The sequence below is a fragment of the Vicia villosa genome, linkage group LG5 (assembly GCF_029867415.1).
Source record: "Vicia villosa cultivar HV-30 ecotype Madison, WI linkage group LG5, Vvil1.0, whole genome shotgun sequence".
Taxonomy (NCBI): Eukaryota; Viridiplantae; Streptophyta; class Magnoliopsida; order Fabales; family Fabaceae; genus Vicia; species Vicia villosa.
In genome coordinates, this window is record NC_081184.1 from 12,295,319 (window position 1) to 12,315,613 (window position 20,295).

Below are 20,295 nucleotides of genomic sequence, written 5' to 3' on the forward strand. Positions count from 1 at the left end.
GACGTTAGTCAGCAGTCTTGGAACTCTCAAAGATCAATAGGAAACGAAATCTTATGATGACAAGAAACGCCTATTTCTGTTGATTTTCGAAACAGGCATTTATTGGGGGCAATTTGTTAGCTGAAGATTTCGTTTTGTAATATTTATCCTTCGAAGAAGGGGAAAATCGAAGGAAAGATGGTTACTGATGGTCATCCCTTAAAAAATAAAATGGCTACTGATGGTCATGCTTCGAGAATAAAAATTTCTAAGTTCATTATGAAGATAATGAATACTGAAAGCTAGTGAAAGTATGTGTCTTCGGGGACTTAGACAAAATTTATAAAATATATTCAAGTATTACTACTTAGCGTGTTTTCGTAGTGTTTTTAATACACTGCCACGCGTCGAAGACGGACTCAGGCGGGAAGATTTGAAATTCGAAGACGGTTTCGTAACTGTCCAAGTAACAGATGGCGTCGCTGGAAGTTCTTATGAGAGACGTGGCAGCAGATTAGTATAGGACCGTTAAGGTCGAAACTAGTATAAATAGGAGTCTTAATGTTAGGATTCTGTGTGTTCATTTTGTACAAATCACTCACATATTTACTCGAGTATCAAGCGTTAAGAGAAAGAGTTCGCTGAGAAAATGTACGTATGACACCACCACTTTAATACATGTGTATTATCTTTCGCTTTCAAATATCTTTCAGAATTATTGCATTCCATTTACTTCTTGCCATTTACATTTCTGTATCTTTACTTTAATGTCATTTACTTTCGAATTACTTTCATGTTATTTACTTTCAAAGTCTTTAACGTTTCTGTATTCTAAGATTCTTTACGTTTTAACAGTCTTTTAGTTTCATATGTTATGTTACTTATCTTTTTATTGAAATCATACTTACATATAACGAAGTGATTATCAAGATTACTTGTTCTCTAATCGAACAACGTTTATTGACGAAGACGAATCATGAATATGGTTCGAACGAACATTGATAACAATCTTTTTGACTATGTGTCCTAGGATCAATCCAGTCGATCCTGCGAGTAACCAAATCATATTTATTATAGTTTGGAAGACTAGCAGTTGTTTACCGGAAATCACCGTAAACAATAAGTCTGTCGCCTTCCATCTTGACGGAGCGCAGACTAGATTTATATTCCCATTTCTATTTGACGGACTTGTCCGCTCTTTTTGACGGAATTAAGATAAGGCGGGATTAAATTGTACTTTAAAAAAACCAAGCGCTTGGGCTCGAGTGACAAACGAGTCTCTGCAAAGGACGATATTCGGGGAATACCGAGTTTTTCTGGCAGAAACAACGCTTGACCAGTGCACGTGCCTCCATAGCATGAGCCGGATTAGTCGATCTACTATGTAGGTTAGAACCGGTGCGAAAGAAAAAAAATTATACTTTAAAAAGATAAAATATAAATATTTTATTTATTTATTATTTTAGTCCAGAAAAATTCCTTTATTTTCCTTTTTTATTTATTTTGGGTATGAAGGAAGTACTTATATTTTTTTTAGAGAGAAAAAAATCGAACTCAACGTATCTATCACTCCAATCTTTATGTTTCAAACAACTCTCCAATTTTGTCAACAACTAAAAAAAGTCTCCAACTCATCCAAAACTTTTTAATGTCCATGTAATATTTCATTCGAAAATTCTCATTTGTTTATAATAATAATAATAATAATAATAATAATAATAATAATAATAATAATAATAATAATAATAATAATAATAATAATAATAATAATAATAATAATAATAATAATAATAATAATAATAATAATAATAATAATAATAATAATAATATATAAGGTGATTACAGGAATTTAAGTTGAAGCATAATATACATATATTTGTTGTTAAGAAATGTAATAACCTAATTCAACTTAGTTTGTATCATCATATTACTTTCATTTATAAAGATATAAAGACATCTTTATGTAATATATTATTTCATGTGAGATTTTTAACACATCAAAAATAAAAAAAATAAACGATGGGCGACCGATAAAAGAAATCCAATAGCAAATAGACAACTGAATCTAAAACATGCATGTCTCTTATACCATAATGATTTTTTTTTTAATAATGTTGTGTATATACTGAGATCACACTATTTATATGAGTGATAATACAATAGTTATTCTTCAAATGTTCTTTTAAATATTTTACCTTATTAGGTTTTAGTGGATTGCTAATAGATTAATGGATGAATTAAATAATATTGTGTGTCTACAGAGATCACAATAGAGTATATTTATATTTTTTAGTGGTATACAATAAAGCAATACAATAATGTTTTTAAAATGGTAATTTAAATATTTTATCATTTTTAAATATTAAAATGTTAATTTAAATATTTTATGTTTTTAAAATATTAATATTGACAATATTTTAAATAATTTAAATAACTTTTCAATATTAATATTAACTATTTTAAATAACTTTTCATTAAAAAAAAATTCATAAATTTTTTTTAAAATATTTAAATATTTAAAATATTAATATTAACTATTTTTTTTAACTTTTCATAAAAAAAAATTTGAGACACATTTTTAAAAAAATTGTAATTTTGACAATATTTCATATTCAATAATTTATATTTATATTACAGAATGTCAAAATTAATTTTCAATTTATAAAAAATGAATTAAAAAAATTATAATAATAAAAAAATTATTTTTATAAAAATTATTTTTTTAAATAAAAAAAAAACTATTTTTTTTAAAGATAAAAGAAACGGGCCCTTCAAATCCTTATGTTTCTCATTCAAACCCCCTTAAAAACCCACTCTAGTTGCCGTATTGAAAGCAACATCTGAACTACTAATGTTGACATAGTTATTAATCATTCAAGATAAATTCAACATATTTATTAATGCCATGATCACTAGTCAACTGTAAAAGTTTTTCTTGTGTTTCGAGTAAGTTTCATGCAATAGGAAAAGTAGTATCATCTTCATAAGATATGTGAATATAGAAATTTGAGGCAAAGTGAAACACAAAACATATTTGACCAAAATGAAGTTGGGTCTTTTTTATTTGGTGAGTTTAATGTTAATACACAATCAACTGACATGTTACGGATGCCTAGAGAATGAGAGAATTGGTCTGCTGGATATCAAATATTTCATCCTGTCAACAGGAGGGGAACACTTCCTGTCACAAAGAGGGGATCCTAGCGATCTAATCTTTTCATGGGTTGATAATAAAAGTAGTAATTGTTGTTATTGGGAAAGAGTCAAGTGCTCCAACATCTCTTCTGGTCACATTACTGAACTAAACCTCGGAGAATTAGAGATACCATACTTCTCACATTTGACCGGGATGGGTTCGATGTTAAATGTTTCAGTGTTCCGTCCATTTGAAGAGTTACGCCTTCTCAACTTGTCTAGCAATAGCCTTGTCGGCTTCAATGAGAGCAGAGGTACAACTTTCATCCTTTATTTTATGGGGACAAATTCATACAAAATTAGGAAATTTTAAGCATTTAGATTCACGACTTAAATTTATTATTCATTTTTATTTTGTTTTAAAAGTTTACCAATGGATTTTATACAAGAGTAGTTTTTTCATAACATATGAATCAATGTACAAATTTTAATTGAGAGAGATATTTATTAACCATGAGTTTTTGTTCAGTACATCTACTTTTAGTGTAAGTAAATTTCCCAAGCACAACCCACCACCCGAGACTTTAGCTCTGGGATGAGAAATAGTCTCTTGAAATAAACACTCATGAGGATTATTCTACCCATACATTATACCAAAAGCTAATATTTTTCCCATCTTCAACCCTACTCACACAAGAGGAGGCGAATCAGTCAGACACTTTAAAAATTCCTAAGAAGAGAAACACCTCTCTACCAATGAGTCTCTCTTTAGACCACCTTCCCTTCTTCGGATTTGCACCCACCGAGAGCCTCAAATGATTAAAAGGAAGGGAACCAGCCTAGCTTATAGTGTAAAAAAACCCTCTGCAAAATTCAAGAAACGCACATTCACTCCAAGGTTACAACTCTTGGAAAAATTTCAATTTAAGGCCGGAGGCAAGCTCGAAACTTCTCAAAATCGTCTTAGTAGTCAAAAGGTTGTCAGTAGAAGGCAACCCACCAACCCTGTATCATCATCATATTGGAAATGAGACACCTAAAGCCCTTTCGATCCCACCGTTTGAATCCTTGAAACACACAGCGAAGCCACCATTTCAATGAAGCACTAAGACTCTCAACTACAAAGAGGAAAAGAAAGGGGGCAATGGACTCTTTGCTTCCCTTTTGAATACTAATCTCCTCCATTGGACACCCATTCACAAAAACTTAGTTGTTAACAAAAAAAAAACGCATGCATGCGTCCAAGCCCTCTCTTGATAATCAAAACCAAATTTGCGCAACATATAATACAGAAAAGACCAACGGACAGAGTTGTAAGCCTTCTTAAAATCCATTTTAAACATAAAACACTCTTGTTTAGACATGTTAGCAAGATGTAAAACATCATTAAGAGCGACCACTCCACTCCATCTACAAACTGCCTCCCCTTCAAACAAACTGATTGCTTTAGGGAAATATCTTCCCCGTAACCTTTATCAGTCAACTTGCAGCCAACACTTTAGTCACCAAATTATACAAGGAGCCAAGAAGAAAAAAAAAATTCTAAATCTTTTCAACTATAATTTTTTCACAAAAAAAATTACAAGTTCTTTTACAATACAATTTTTATACAGAAACATTACAAATTCTTTTAAATATAATTTTTGTAGAAAAATTATAAAACTTCACATAACATGCAATTATCCAAACTTAGATTAAAGTTGTCAAATGTGAAAGAAAAGTTAACTAATATTTTCTATTTGTTCTAGTACTCCACTAATTTTTTCCTGACAGTTCGATATGAATCATGGTTACCTTTGTGGGGCATTGTTGGTGCTTTTAAGTGCCAAGTAAATTATAAAAAATAAATCGTTAAAAATTATTATTTAAATATATAATTTATATACGAAATAAATGTAAAAAAATTAAGAAATCATTTGTATAATTGAAGTAAATAATTAAAACAAAAATCCTTTGAAAGAAAGAAATTAAAAACAAAAGTGAATGTAATATACACATTTTTTTAATATTTAAGCTACTCATCATTTGATATTTGTTGAAGGATTTTCAAGTTTAAAGAAATTGGAGGTCTTGGACTTTTCGAGCAATATGCTAAACTGCAGCATTCTAACAAGTTTGTATGGACTCACATCATTAAAGAGTTTGATGCTAAGTGACAACAACTTTAATTGTTCTCTATCTGCTATAGGCACGCATCTTCAATTCTTAAATACTTATATATAATTTGATCTCTCCTTTTATATATATATATATATATATATATATATATATATATATATATATATATATATATATATATATATATATATATATATATATATATATATATATATATATATATATATATATATATATATATATATATATATATATATGGGGACGACTCAAGTGAGAACACTTGGTTATTATGAGAAATGAGAACAATGAATCATGATCATTAAATTTTAATTTTGTTGATTTTAATGGACTAGATTGATTTCTATTTCTATTTTGATTTATAATAAATATTAAGATCATAGAAAAAGAAATCAATCCAATCCATTAAAATCAACAAAATTAAAATTTAATGATCATGATTCATTGTTCTCATTTCTCATAATAACCAAGTGTTCTCACTTGAGTCGTCCCCATATATATATATATATATATATATATATATATATATATATATATATATATATATATATATATATATATATATATATATATATATATATATATATATATATATTATTTATTATTAAAATAATATATTATGTTCTTTGCAACAGATTTGACCAAATTTAGCCGGCTAGAACTATTAGACTTGGGTGGTAATCATTTTACTGGTTCTATTGAAGGTACTTTTACTACTTTTGTTAAATAGTCTGTAACACAACTAAATGTTAAATAAGAGAAAAGGCATGTTTCATCCTATATGTTTTTTTTAAATAAGTGATGGAATTAAAGGGAGCAAAAGGGATGCTCCACCCCGATACAACAAAGAAAATCTACCTTTCAAAACAAAGAAGAGGTAGAATATTCCAATAATAAAAACTACAAAGATTAACTCTATATGTAATTTCTAGGTATACAAAAGAAATTAAAAAAAGAGAATTGACAAGTCACAAGACTTATTGAAAAGGAAGAATTGACAAGTCACTAGCTAGGCTTGGTGAGTCTGAGGGCAACAAGGGTTGAAGTTCGGATGGTTTCAATTTCTATTTCTTCAATTTGGCCACTTATCAAAACATGTGCGGGATCATGTTTTACTAGTTCTACTACCTAGCATCGTTAAGAGATGCTATGTTTACACTAGTTTATCACACCGTATTCTATTTACACCGTATATTACTTTAAAAATGATTCAGATTCCAAATTCCAATGCACATATGATAATAAAATAAAGGGAAAAAATGCATCTTTTATATTTATATATGGTGTATATGTCAAATGTGGGTGTAAATGTGGGTGTAAGTTTAGCATTTTTGAGCATCATTACCTCTCAATTTCTAAGGTTGATTAACCAAATCACTTGGGTGATTTCCGTCGTACAAGTTAGTGGCAAAAGTTCTATTGGCCAAGGTCAGGTTATTGTGTCTTATGGATTAGCTTATATCCAGTAGCTAGTATGCTTATGTTATATCAAATGAAGACTTCTAATTAATGGGTAATGGTGGTTAATGAACTTATGGATTTCGAAAAGAAGAATAAGAAGGATATTGTCTTATCCTTAAATTTAATTTTGAAAAGGCGTACAACTCAGTTAGTTAGAGCTTCTTAGATTATATGTTGCGTAGGTTCGGTTTTAGAGATAAACAACACTATTGGATACATGCGTATATTTTCTTTTGAAACCATACCATCATTGATAATGGCTTCTCCATCCAATAGATTAATGTCCAAAAGGAGATAAAGCAAGGAGGCCTTTTAGACTTTTTTTTTCTGTTTTTACTAGTGGTAAAAAGGTTAAATAATTTGTTTGTTACATAAGTGGGCTTTGATCTTTTCTTTGGGTTTAAGGTTGGTTGTTCTGACTTTGTTGTTTCTCATAAGCTCTATGTCTCATTAAGGTTAATATGGATGTAACTTTTTTAAATTTAGCTAACGGCTTTTTGCATTATAAATAAGAGACTTTATGTAACGCTCCAGATTGCTTTCGAGATGATCGACTAATCTCATAAACCAACACGAGTCTTTTCAGCATGATTTGTTCTCACTCATACGCTTTCCGGGAAACTTCTAAGAAAATCACCCATCCTAGAATTGCTCCAAGTCGAGCAAACTTAACTATGGAGTTCTTATGGAACGGGCTACCGAAAAGAAGATTCATCTTGTTGGTATAGGTAGTATCTATCAATCCTTATAAGCTTTCCTTCAACCTTGCAGTCCCACACATGCACGGCCTCAAGATTCCTCTTATTCCCGATGTGGTGACCACCCTTGCCCTCTTACATGTGATGCAACCACCCCTCGACTTCTTGAACCTCGGATGTTACACTTTCATAAAATAGTTATTAGATTAGGTGGTTAGAAGTTTGTTAGGCTAAAGTAGAGGTTGGTTGGGTGTGTGTGATATCCGCCTTGTCAATATGAATGCCATTGGATATTGGTGGTAGATATTTATTCTAGGGGCCACTGGCTTATGGTGTGATATCCTGACAGCGTGATATGAGACCCAAAATATTACTTCTCTTCTTAGGGATCAGTATATTTGCTTCAGATTAAATTCTACTTGCTGAGAAGAGAATATCACTTCAAGGTATGGATCTCGATGCTACCACAAGCTGGTTAGTTTAAGGTATACCTAGGAAGTTAGGCAATGACTTCCTTAACTCATTCTAGGATGATCATTGGACGAGATCGACCTCTTTGAGAGCCTTTTTCCAGGCTCTTCCAAATATCAACCCACTAGGATTAGAAAGTCAAACACATGCCATTGTCAGGACAATATATGGGTTTATGATCTCAGGTGGAAAATAATTTTTTGTCTAGGAGCATGAATTGGTGAGTAACCTTCATATAGGTATCAAGAGCATTAATCTTTCGTAAGAAGAAGACAACTGGTGATGGCAGATTAATGTTATCGGAAGTTTTAATTCCTGCTAATTTCTTAATTACATAAGATAACTCAATATGTCTAAAGTTGCTATTTGTTGAACAATTACCCTAGGTATAGTTCCAACGGTCTTGGTTATTGGTCAATTGCGTTCTTTAAATCAATTTAAATACTTGTGAATATATAAAAGAAAATAACACAAAAATAACTGAATAATTTTAGACATAGTACAATATGAATAGTTGTACCAGAGGTTCATTTATGATATAATCTAGAGATAATCATCTAGACAAATTAGAATTTAGCATTAGAATATAGATTATAGAGATATACATCAAAGATGAAGGAACTAGAGATCTCCATCACTATCTCTATAAAACATGATGACGAAGATTCTGAATCAGTTTCGCCAATAGATGAAAAAATATTGCCATAAACTTTCTTAATAATATGGTCTAATTCAACTTTTCCCAAGTGATCTTTACACTCTCTCAGGCATAAATCTCAAATTTCTTTTCTCACTTGGGCATTTCGAGGAATCGACATGTTTCCCCGATCATCGCATTCACGTATTACCACCATCATAAATCAAACAAAAAGGAAGTAAGGTAAAAACGAGATTAATTACCTAAAGTTGTTTCGTGATCACACTACTATGAAATGTACCTTTGGTGAAACCATATTACTTCGGTCGCCTAGTTAACCGTAGTTATAACAGATATTCGCTCACCTTATAGTTGATCAATTGTTGATGGTGTAAAACTTTAAAGATAATTTTGGAATAGAGTTTCAAAATACTCAAATCTCAAAGAATGGGGAGTTTGGGAAATAAAAATTTGATATTTACCCTTAACATTCAATCATGAGAGATGTTAGACAACTGATTATGGCCCATTGTTGAAGGAATCATGGGGTTGAAGAAAAAATTATATAAAGATTGCCAAAACAAATGTTGAGGAATCTGAAAAGCATACAAAAACAATACACTAATAAGAAGCACGCAATTAACAATCTCCCTACATTTGCAACCTCCCATGACTAGTATGTATATATATATATATATATATATATATATACATATACATATATACATATACATATATATATATATATATATATATATATATATATATATATATATACATATATATATATACATATACATATATATATATACATATACATATATATATATATATATATATATATATATATATATATATATATATATATATATATATATATATATATATATATACCTGTCAAGATTGATTATATCCCGCCACATTAATGCATTAACCTTCTCTCTTGATGAATCCAATGGTTGATATTTATCCCTGTCATCTCTCATTTAAAAATGCTCTCACTTGATATGCTCCTTTTATATATATATATATATATATATATATATATATATATATATATATATATATATATATATATATATATATATATATATATATATATATATATATATATATATATATATATATATATATATATATATATATATATATATATAGGTTTGTTCTATCTTGATCTTATATAGATAGATTATATATCCTTGTAATTCGGTTTGGTCTATTCTCATTCCTAACTGCATGAAATCCATTTCTGTTATACAACTAACAATAATAACAAAGACATAAAAACTTTGCATGTCAAATATAGTTCTACAAATTTGTTGAATATTATTATAATCGTGACTATGTATCTACATATATCTTTTGGGTGCAGTTGTTCAAAATCTGAGAAACTTGAAATTCTTAAGCTTAAGAGATAATTACATCAATGGCCTAGTTGAAGGTATTATTCTTACTTCTACTAAATAGATTAATGTATATGACAATGTTAAACATTTATAAGAGTTTGTTTTAAACTATAATTTTTAATCATTCACACCAATACTTAAATAACTTTTTTATATTGTAAAAGATATATATCTCATAATGTAATTCTATCTTTTGTACTTATCACGGTATTTATATGTTTCTCAAGATTGATTTAAAATACATACTACAAATATAACATATTTAATTATATCAGGATTATGCAAATTGAAGAATTTGATAGAGATAGATATCAGCAATAGCATGTTCAGTGGACAACTTCCTGAATGTTTAAGCAACTTGACAAGCCTCCGAGTTCTTGAACTTGGCCACAATTTTTTTAGTGGAAAATTTCCATCTTTCATTAGCAATCTCACATCCTTGACATACTTGTCCTTATATGAAAACTACATGCAAGGATCATTTCCGTTAAGTACTTTGGCTAATCACTCAAATCTTCAGGATTTATATATTTCATCACAAAGGACTGATGCTCACATTGGAACTGAAGAAACAAAGTGGTTTCCTAAATTTCAATTGAAATCACTTGTTCTTCGAAATTTCAATCTAAACATGAAAATGGGAAGTGTCATTCCTAGTTTTCTTTTATATCAATACAAATTGATATTGGTGGACCTATCCAGGAACAAGATTGTTGGATCATTCCCAAGTTGGTTGATAAAAAGTAATGTCATGCAATATTTTGATCTATCACACAACAATCTAAGTGGTTTTCTTCCAAAAGATATTGGTATAGTTCTTCCCAGTGTAACATATTTGAACCTTTCAGGGAATAGCCTTAAAGGAAATATACCTTCATCAATTGGTAAGATGGAAATTTCTAGACTTAAGTGACAACAGATTTTTAGGGAAAATTCCTAATTGGATGGATAATCTCTCGGAGTTACGTGTACTTTTACTAGGAGGGAACATTTTGGAAGGAGATATTCCAAGTCAATTATGTCGTTTAAAAAAAATCGACATAATGGACCTATCAAGGAACATGCTCAATGCTTCAATAACATATTGCTTCCAAGATTTATCCTTTGGAATGGGGCAATTTAATGATGACGATGATGATTACCGTTACAATCCCACTGCTACGGTAAAACATGAAAGTGGTCCTATTTTCCAAGTCTCAACTTGGAGATTTACAACAAATTAGAGCCTTGAATCTATCGCATAATTACTTGTCAGGTCCTATTCCATCCACTTTTGCAAATCTTACCAATATAGAGAGCCTTGACTTATCTTACAATAACTTGAGTGGTAAGATACCGTATGAATTAACCCAATTGAACTTTTTATCAAACTTCAATGTGTCATACAACAACTTCTCTGGAACACCACCTAATACTGGACAATTTGGAGGCTTCGATGAGAAAAACTATCGAGGTAACCCTGGACTCTGTGGACCACTCCTTAACCGGAAGTGTGGAGGTGTCGAGTCGTCTTCATCACAAACCAAGAAAAGTGTAGAAAAGGAAACTAAAGTGGACATGATATCATTCTACTGGAGTTTCATTGCATCTTATATAATAATACTACTAAGCATCATAGCAGTGTTGTGCATCAATGCTCGTTGGCGCATGATCTGGTTTTATTTCATGAGTAAGATTTTACGTAATTTTTTTCCAACTTTTCCGATATTGTATTAAAGATTTTCCATATCATCGGTTGAAACCTTATGTGGATTTTAAAATATGTGGACAGTGTAATTTTTATCTTCCCATTTAATTTCAGACACTTTGATGTTAATTATGTTTGTTTTGTAAACTTTATATCATATGTTAGCAACTAAAAGCATTGTCTTTTTATATATTGTGTTTGCATGATGTACTTGTATGCAGTTGTTTGACAATGCTTTTATATTGTTATAGTTATTTTTTCTTCACACTAATGCCTATATAAGTTTAATTTCTATGTTATATGCTAAATGCATATATCAGTCATAAAAAACCAATAAAATTATGGAAGAAAATAATATATAAACATATTTTTATGCATGGTCTTTATATTTAAACATCATAATTCAGTGGTTCCATCTCTGTAAATTATGGAAGACTGTTTTATTTATTTTGTCCGGGTTTGATCTTGTTCTGTAGTTGACGCTATTTAGATTCAGTGGTTCCCCTAAAGGAATATTTCTAAATTTTTCTTTGGGTTCCTCACAGCAACTTTGGGTGTTGATGTCTGTAGTTATTGAGTAACAGAATATCTGAAAGATTCTAAATTATATTCTCCATTCATTGATAATAAAAAGAGAGTACAGATGCTTCATCATAGTCACACTTACAATCATTGTAAGAAAATTTGCCAGTTGCTCTGAAGATGAAATAGGAAGTAATTTGAGTATTTCCTTCTGCACTTTCTCACACACCAGATGACAATCTATGTCCAAATGTTTCGTTCTCTCATGAAATACCGGATTCGACGCTATGTGAATAGCACTCTGATTATCGCAGTACATCAAGGGAATCTTGGTGCAGCACACATTTAAGTCTTTGAATAAGTACAACAGCCACTGTATTTCACACGTAGCGGATGATAAAGCACGATATTCTGCCTCACACAAGGACTTTGACACAGTAGCCACTGTATACTAAACCTCTTAACTGTTTAAAATGTTTTTTGTCTAATTAACTAATTGATCTCTAAATTTATTTTTTAATTGGACAAAAAAATTAACTAATACTAGTATTTTTTAAAGAGTTAAAGTTATCAATATAAATCATTTTAAATTAGTCGGTATGGAAGGAAGGAGATCACTCTATAAAAAAAAATTTAAGATTAATAATTTAACATCCGAGTACAAGAAGTTTATTAAATCATAATTTAAAGTACCTTGAACGGAGAAGTTATCTCCTATTGAATTATCGCTGAGGCTCAAAGTTGTAAGGGCAGTTAATCCATTCAAACTTGACAAGATGTTGCCATTTAGACGGTTAGCTGAAAGGTCTAATGTCTTCAATTTTTGAATTGTGGAAAACCTTCAAAAGAAACGGCGCAAGTTTTCAGAACTTAACACATTAACAAGTATGTTGAATGATGATGCCCTGTGCTTTCTACACTATCTCGGAGTAATTTATAAATTATTCAACAAACATATTCATACAATGGCCAAACATAAGTACACCACAAACCTTCTCCACTCCTCGAAGGTTATTTACTTGTCCCTAACCTAACGAGTATGGGGTTTGAAAGTTTAACGAGCATGGGGCTTTGAAGTGGTTATCTAGTCTAGAGAGAATGACAATCAACATGACCGGAAATGATAACAGAGGGATCCACATGCATATATATCGCATAGAGTCACACTTGAGCCGTACGTGTCGGTGTGAAATGTTGTTATGTGTAATTATGTGGTATGAATGTGTGGATGTGAATTTGATTGATATGCATATATGTGGAATGATGAATCATTTGATATGAATTACGGAATGTGATAAGAATAAGATATATGTGATTAATACAAATTTGATGTGAAATGTGAAATAATATATATATATATATATATATATATATATATATATATATATATATATATATATATATATATATATATATATATATATATATATATATATATATATATATATATATATATATATACCTCGTGAATTTGATTGTGATACTTAATTGTATTAAACATGTTAACTTTATATTGGAGATAAATGCATGTTTTGAGAAGAGTGAAGAATTGTGAAATGTATGCTCACTTATGTTGCATTTCCCATTATTATATTTTCTATTGAGAATTTGAATTCTCACCCTTCTGTTTGAATGTTACCCTTGGTTGGTAACGTGCAAGTTCGGAAGAGTAGTTGCTTGATTCGTGACTTAGCCGGAGAGCTCTGAGGTTTCGTTTTGATTAGGTAGTGAGTCGATGTTCTGGTCATGTAACACTGGGTTAGAATTAGTGTGTCGAACTCATGTTGATTTGGATTTGTATCTTGATACTACTTTAAGATTTCGTATGATGTTTATTGTTGTTGTTAGAGGCATAGTGCCAATTATTCTGGATATGTTATTATGTTTCCATTTGGATGTTATTAAGATATGATCATGGTATGGGACATGGATCATTTATACAATGCATGAGTATTTGTTGTCTTTCCGCTCTGTATGCATATTCTTGATGAATTATGTTAAGTATAATGTGTTATATTGATGACCAGATGATTCACATGTTAATGAATGTGCTTTGTTGGTTTTTAAAAGCTTTTAGTTTTTTAAAACGTCGATGTGACGCCTCTTGTTTATATGCATGATTACTCTGAGTATTTAATTATGTTAGACTTTGGGGTATTAAAAGGGGTGTTACATTAGTGGTATCAGAGCCTGGTCGACCAGTTGGTCAATATTAATTAATGTCTCTATTCCCTTTGTATTAGATTTGTGTATCTAACACGATCGATACTATTTTGTTTGCATTGGTTGTTGGTTGTCGTAGGACAATGGTTGCTGGGAGGAATGATGATGCCATTGCTGATGCATTAAGGATGTTGGCTGGATCTTTTGGTCAAATTCCTCATGCGAATGCTGGAAATCGAAATGGTGATGATGATGAATATCGTGCTTTGAGGAAGTTCCAAAGGGACAATCCTCCCATCTTTGAGGGAGAGCATGAACCAGATAAAGCTCAAGCTTGGTTGAAGGCGAGTGAGAAGATTTTTCGGGTCATGAATTGCACCAATGCTCAGAGAGTGCAGTTTGGTACTCACATGCTAGAAAAGGAAGCTGAGGATTGGTGGGGCAATATGGCTCAGAGGTTTGATGAGGAAGGTATTCAGGTTTCTTGGGATCTTTTCTGCAATGCATTTTTGGAAAACTATTTTCCGGAAGATTGTCATGGAAAGAAAGAGGTGGAATTCCTTGAGTTGGAGCAAGGAAATGGTACCGTGGCGGAGTATTCTGCTAGATTTCAAGAGCTTATCAAGTATTGTCCTCGCTACAATACTATGAATGCGGAGAGATCTAAGTGTTTGAAGTTTGTGAATGGTTTGAGACCTGATATCAAGAAGGCAATTGGTTACCAACAGATTACCCGTTTCTCTGAGTTGATCAATAAGAGTCGGATTTATGATTAGGATAGTAGGGAGAGTGCTTCTCACTACAAGGCTATGAATGAGAAGAAAGTTCAATATCGTGGAAAACCATATGATAATAAGAAGAAAGCTGGTTTTGGCAGAAAGCCAAGTGGGGGAGGATCTAGTGCTCCGATCAAGTGCTTCAAATGTAGTGTTGAGGGACATCGTGCTGTTAATTGTTCCAAAGTTGAAGTGACATGTTTCATGTGTGGCAAGAGTGGTCACAAGGCAAACGAGAGTAGATAAGGTTCGAAGGTGACTTGTTACAATTGTGGGGAGCAAGGTCACATTAGCACGAAATGTGATAAGCCAAAGAAGGAACAAGCGAAACGGAAAGTGTTTGCATTGTCTGGTGCGGAGGCTTCTACCGATGATAGGCTAATCCAAGATACGTGCTTTATTAATGGTACACCTTTGATTGCTATTATTGATACTGATGCGACACATTCTTTCATTTCTTTGGATTGTGCTAAGAGATTAAATCTTGTGTTATCTGATATGCGTAGAAGTATGGTTATTGATACACCTGCTATGGGTTCTGTTTCTACTTCTTATGTGTGTTTAAATTATCCTTTGAGTATTTTTGGTAGAGATTTTGGGATTGATTTGGTTTGTCTTCCGTTAGAGCAACTTGATGTGATTTTGGGTATGAATTAGTTGGAATTTAGTCGTGTGTATATCAACTGCTTTGATAAGACTGTTATTTTTTCTGAGATTGGTGTTAAGGAAGATTTGTTTCTATCTGCTAAGCAAGTTGATGAATCTGTGCAAGATGGAGTGGAATTGTTTATGTTATTGGCAATCTTAGATGTGCATGAGAAGAGAACCATTGAGGAATTTCCAATAGTTTGTGATATTGCGGAGGTATTTCTTGAGGATGTAAGTGATTTACCGCCGGAACATGAAGTTGAGTTTTCGATTGATTTAGTTCTTGGAACTAGTCCTGTATCGATGGCTCGATATAGGATGTCTGCTTCTGAGTTGAAGGAGTTGAAGAGTCAACTTGAGGATTTGTTGGAGAAGAAGTTTATTCGTCCTAGTGTATCACCGTGGGATGCGCCTGTTTTGTTGGTTAAGAAGAAGGAAGGTTCTATGAGACTTTGTGTCAATTATAGACAGATGAGCAAAGTGACGATTAAGAACAAATATCCACTTCTGAGGATTTATGATTTGATGGATCAGTTGGTTGGAGCTTGTGTGTTTAGCAAGATTGATTCGAGGTCTGGGTATCATCAGATTCGTGTGAAAGCGGAGGATATTCAAAAAACTGCTTTTAGAACGAGGTATGGTCATTATGAGTATTCTGTTATGCCGTTTGGGGTGACTAATGCACCTGGTGTATTCATGGTGTATATGAATAGGATTTTTCATGATTATCTTGATAAGTTTGTGGTTGTGTTCATTGATGATATTTTGATTTATTCCAAGAGTGAAGATGATCATGCTGAGCATTTGAGAATTGTGTTATCGGTGTTGAAAGAGAAGAGGTTGTTTGCTAAGTTTTCTAAGTGTGATTTTTGGTTAAAGGAAGTGAGTTTTCTTGGCCATGTGATCTCTAGTGGAGGTATTTCTGTTGACCCGTCGAAGATTGAAGCTATATCTCAATGGGTAGCTCCTAAGTTTGTTTCTGAGGTTAGAAGTTTTCTTGGTTTGGCTGGTTATTATAGGAAGTTCATTGAGGGATTTTCTAAGTTATCTTTTCCGCTGACGTTGTTGACTAGGAAGGGTCAAGCTTTCATTTGGACTTCGCAATGTGAAGCGAATTTTCAAGAGCTTAAGAGATGGTTGACTTCTGCTCCTATTTTGATTTTGCCGGATCCTTTGGAACCGTTTGTTGTGTATTATGATGCTTCATTGTTGGGTTTGGGAGGAGTTTTGATGCAAAAGGGGCAAGTGGTAGCTTATGCTTCAAGGCATTTCAAAGTTCATGAGAAGAACTATCCGACGCATGATTTAAAGTTGGCCGCCGTCGTGTTTGTTTTGAAACTTTAGAGGCATTATTTGTTTGGATCAAGATTTGATGTGTATAGTGATCACAAGAGTTTGAAGTATTTGTTTGATCAAAGAGAGTTGAATATGAGGCAACGAAGATGGTTGAAATTCTTGAAAGATTATGATTTTAGTTTGAACTACCATCCTGGAAAAGCGAATGTTGTAGCCGATGCATTGAGTAGGAAATCATTGCATATGTCTATGTTGATGATTCAAGAATTGGAATTGTTGGAACAATTTAGAGATTTGAGTTTGGTTTGTGAAGTGACGTCTTCGTGTGTTAAGCTTGGTATGTTGAAGCTTACTAGTGGTATTTTGGAGGAAATTAGGGAAGGACAAAAATTGGATTTGAAATTGGTGGACATTATGACATTGATAAATCAAGGTAGAGGTGGTGATTTTCGGATTGATGAGAATGGTGTTATGAGATGTTGTGATCGAGTTTGTATTCTGAATGTTGCGGATTTGAGGAAGAGAATTCTTGAGGAAGGACATAGAAGTGGTTTGAGTATTCATCCCGGTGCTACTAAAATGTATCAAGATTTGAGGAAAATATTTTGGTGGCATGGTATGAAGAAAGATATAGCGGAATTTGTTTATTCATGTTTGACTTGTCAAAAGTCAAAGATTGAACATCAAAAGTCGTCTGGTTTGATGTAACCGTTATCTATTCCCGAGTGGAAGTGGGATAGTATCTCTTTGGATTTTGTTTCGGGTTTTCCGAGAACGTCGAGTAATTGTGAAGCAATTTGGGTTGTTGTGGATAGATTGACGAAATGTGCTCATTTTATTCCAATGAGGATGGACTATTCGATGGAAAGACTCGCTAAGTTGTACATCGAGAGAATTGTGTGTTTGCATGGTATTCCGTCAAGTATCGTTTCGGATAGAGATCCAAGGTTCACTTCTAGATTTTGGGAAGGTTTGCAAAGTGCTTTGGTTACGAAGTTGCGTTTGAGTTCAGTGTATCATCCGCAAACTGATGGTCAATCGGAGAGGACTATTCAGTCGCTTAAAGATCTTTTGAGCTCTTGTGTTTTGGAACAAGGAGGAAATTGGGATAGTTTCTTACCTTTGATTGAGTTTACTTATAACAACAGTTTCCATTTGAGTATTGTAATGGCACCTTTTGAGGCTCTTTATGGTAGAAGGTGTATGACTCCTTTGCGTTGGTATGAATCGGGAGAGAAAGCTGTGGTTGGACCCGAGTTAATTCAAGAGACTATGAATAAGATTAAGATGATTCAAGGGAAGATGAAGGCTTCTCAAAGTCGTCAGAAGAGTTACCATGATAAGAGGCGGAAGGCTCTTGAGTTTTAGAAGGATGATCATGTGTTTCTTCGAGTTACGCCAATAACGGGTGTTGGTAGAGCATTGAAGTCGTGTAAGTTGACGCCGCATTTCATTGGTCCTTATCAAATTTCGGAAAGGGTAGGAGAAGTGGCATATCGTATTGCATTGCCACCGTCCCTTTCTAATCTTCATGATGTGTTCCATGTGTCTCAATTAAGGAGGTACATTGCGGATCCATCACATGTTTTTCAATTAGATGATGTTTAAGTGAGAGATGATTGTTGACACATCACCTATGCAAATTGATGATCGAGAGGTGAAGAAGCTTCGTGGTAAGGAGATTGCATTGGTAAAAGTGATATGGGGTGGAGTGGCCGACAACAATATCACTTGGGAACTCGAGGAATAGATGAGGGAATCGTATCCGGAGTTGTTTGTTTGAGGTAATTTTTGAGGCCGAAAATCTTTTAAGTGGGCGAGAGTTGTAACACCCTATTTTTATTAGATTTTAATCGGATTATTTGATATTTGATAATTGTTTGTGTGTTTTATTTAATTATTGTTTGAGTGATAATTATTTAATGGGTTAAATATGTTTTAAGTCCCTATAAAATTATCAAAAATGACTTTTAGTCCCTATAAAAAATATATTGACTTTTAGTCCCTATAAAATTACTTTTACACTCAGTTTTAGTCCCTGTAGAGGGACCAAAAGTGAGTGCAAAAGTAATTTTATAGGGACTAAAAGTCAATATATTTTTTATAGGGACTAAAAGCCAAAATTGAGATATTTATAGGGACCAAAAACATATTTAACCCTTATTTAATTGGGTGGTAATATGTTATTTAGCTAATTAATAAATAGTATAATTTATTTATAAATTAGTTAAATGGGCTTAGTTGAGTGAGAAAGAGTATTAGGTGGGTTAAGCCCAACGAAATAATGAGAATTAGGAGAGAATTTTGTGTCATAACCTAATTAGAAAGAAAAGAGGAAAAAGATAGAAAGAAGAGAAGAAGAACATAAAAGAGAAGGAGAAGAGATTTGTAGATTTCTTGAAGAGGGTGGATTAAGAGTTAGAGGTAAGAGTTTGAATCCAAGTTCTTGTAGAATCTATGATTGGATAATGTATATGTTGTGTGAATCTCTTCATTCTTTACTATTTCATGAGAATTGTATGAACTCTAATTTCTATGCTATTTTCTATGGATTTACATGATTAAACATGATTTTGATGATATATGTTGTTCAATAATGATGTATACTGGTTGTATTTGATGTTTATTGATGTTTGGAAGTGATTTGGAGTAGTTGAATGTGGTTTTCGCAGTTCTGTGTTTTGCTGTTTTTTTCAGAAAATCGCAGGCCCTGCTAAGCAGAGCTGGTCTACTGAGCGGAGCTGCAAAAATGGAAAGTTACTGCCTAGCTCCGCTGGTGGTCCGCTGAGCGGACCTTGTTGTATGCAAAGTTTTCCAAACTTTGAAATGTCATAACTTTTGATCCGCAACTCCTTTTTAGGTGCCGTTTGAAGCATATTGAAGCTTAAATAATTGTCGATATGATAGAATAGAATGGAATTGCACTTGTTTGATTAATTATTATGATAATTAGGAATAATATTTAATTATATGTGTATGTTATGGATGAATTGTGCATGATCAATGTTCATGGATACATTATGTGATATGATAACCGTGAATTATGTGATTGAGTTCTAAATGCTAATTGATGTTTGATATTGGTGGAATGTCATGTTGCGTAATGTTGTGCAAAGTTGGAAAGATGTGATTGTGTAGTTTAAGAGATAGAGAGATCGTCTTAAATGCATGAGTCTTGTTTTGTTGCACACGTATACAAGCATGAGTCTTTGAAAGTGGCAATGTTGGGTAATCTCGCAAAGGTTATTTACTAGTCCAAAACTTAACGAGTATGAGGCTT

The 20,295-nt window shown here is 32.3% G+C and overlaps 2 protein-coding genes and 1 pseudogene across 2 annotated transcripts; all 3 read left to right on the forward strand.

Moving 5' to 3' along the window:
* Positions 1-3,022: 3,022 nt before the first annotated feature.
* Positions 3,023-9,984, forward strand: LOC131604214 (receptor-like protein 15). Its single transcript, XM_058876675.1, has 4 exons — positions 3,023-3,428; positions 5,156-5,302; positions 5,886-5,954; positions 9,890-9,984. Exons 1-4 carry the CDS (start codon positions 3,023-3,025, stop codon positions 9,982-9,984), a joined length of 717 nt encoding a protein of 238 aa, XP_058732658.1.
* Positions 9,985-10,191: 207 nt separating this feature from the next.
* LOC131604215 (receptor-like protein 9b) lies at positions 10,192-11,769 on the forward strand (annotated as a pseudogene).
* A 2,669-nt stretch (positions 11,770-14,438) lies between these two features.
* On the forward strand, positions 14,439-19,850 carry LOC131604216 (uncharacterized). Its single transcript, XM_058876676.1, has 5 exons — positions 14,439-14,639; positions 14,751-14,920; positions 15,080-15,299; positions 15,786-15,935; positions 19,713-19,850. The coding sequence occupies exons 1-5, from the start codon at positions 14,439-14,441 to the stop codon at positions 19,848-19,850; spliced, it is 879 nt and encodes a 292-aa protein (XP_058732659.1).
* Positions 19,851-20,295: the final 445 nt, after the last annotated feature.

Excerpts from the sequence above, each read along its gene's own strand:
- LOC131604214 (XM_058876675.1), top strand. The coding sequence starts at position 3,023 with ATGAAGTTGGGTCTTTTTTATTTGGTGAGTTTAATGTTAATACACAAT. Across the intron at positions 3,429-5,155 it reads CGGCTTCAATGAGAGCAGAG|GATTTTCAAGTTTAAAGAAA; the intron begins GTACAACTTTCA and ends TATTTGTTGAAG. Across the intron at positions 5,955-9,889 it reads TTTTACTGGTTCTATTGAAG|TTGTTCAAAATCTGAGAAAC; the intron begins GTACTTTTACTA and ends TTTTGGGTGCAG.
- LOC131604216 (XM_058876676.1), top strand. The coding sequence starts at position 14,439 with ATGGTTGCTGGGAGGAATGATGATGCCATTGCTGATGCATTAAGGATG. Across the intron at positions 14,921-15,079 it reads AGATTTCAAGAGCTTATCAA|GGAGAGTGCTTCTCACTACA; the intron begins GTATTGTCCTCG and ends TTAGGATAGTAG. Across the intron at positions 15,936-19,712 it reads TAGTTTGTGATATTGCGGAG|AAAATCGCAGGCCCTGCTAA; the intron begins GTATTTCTTGAG and ends TGTTTTTTTCAG.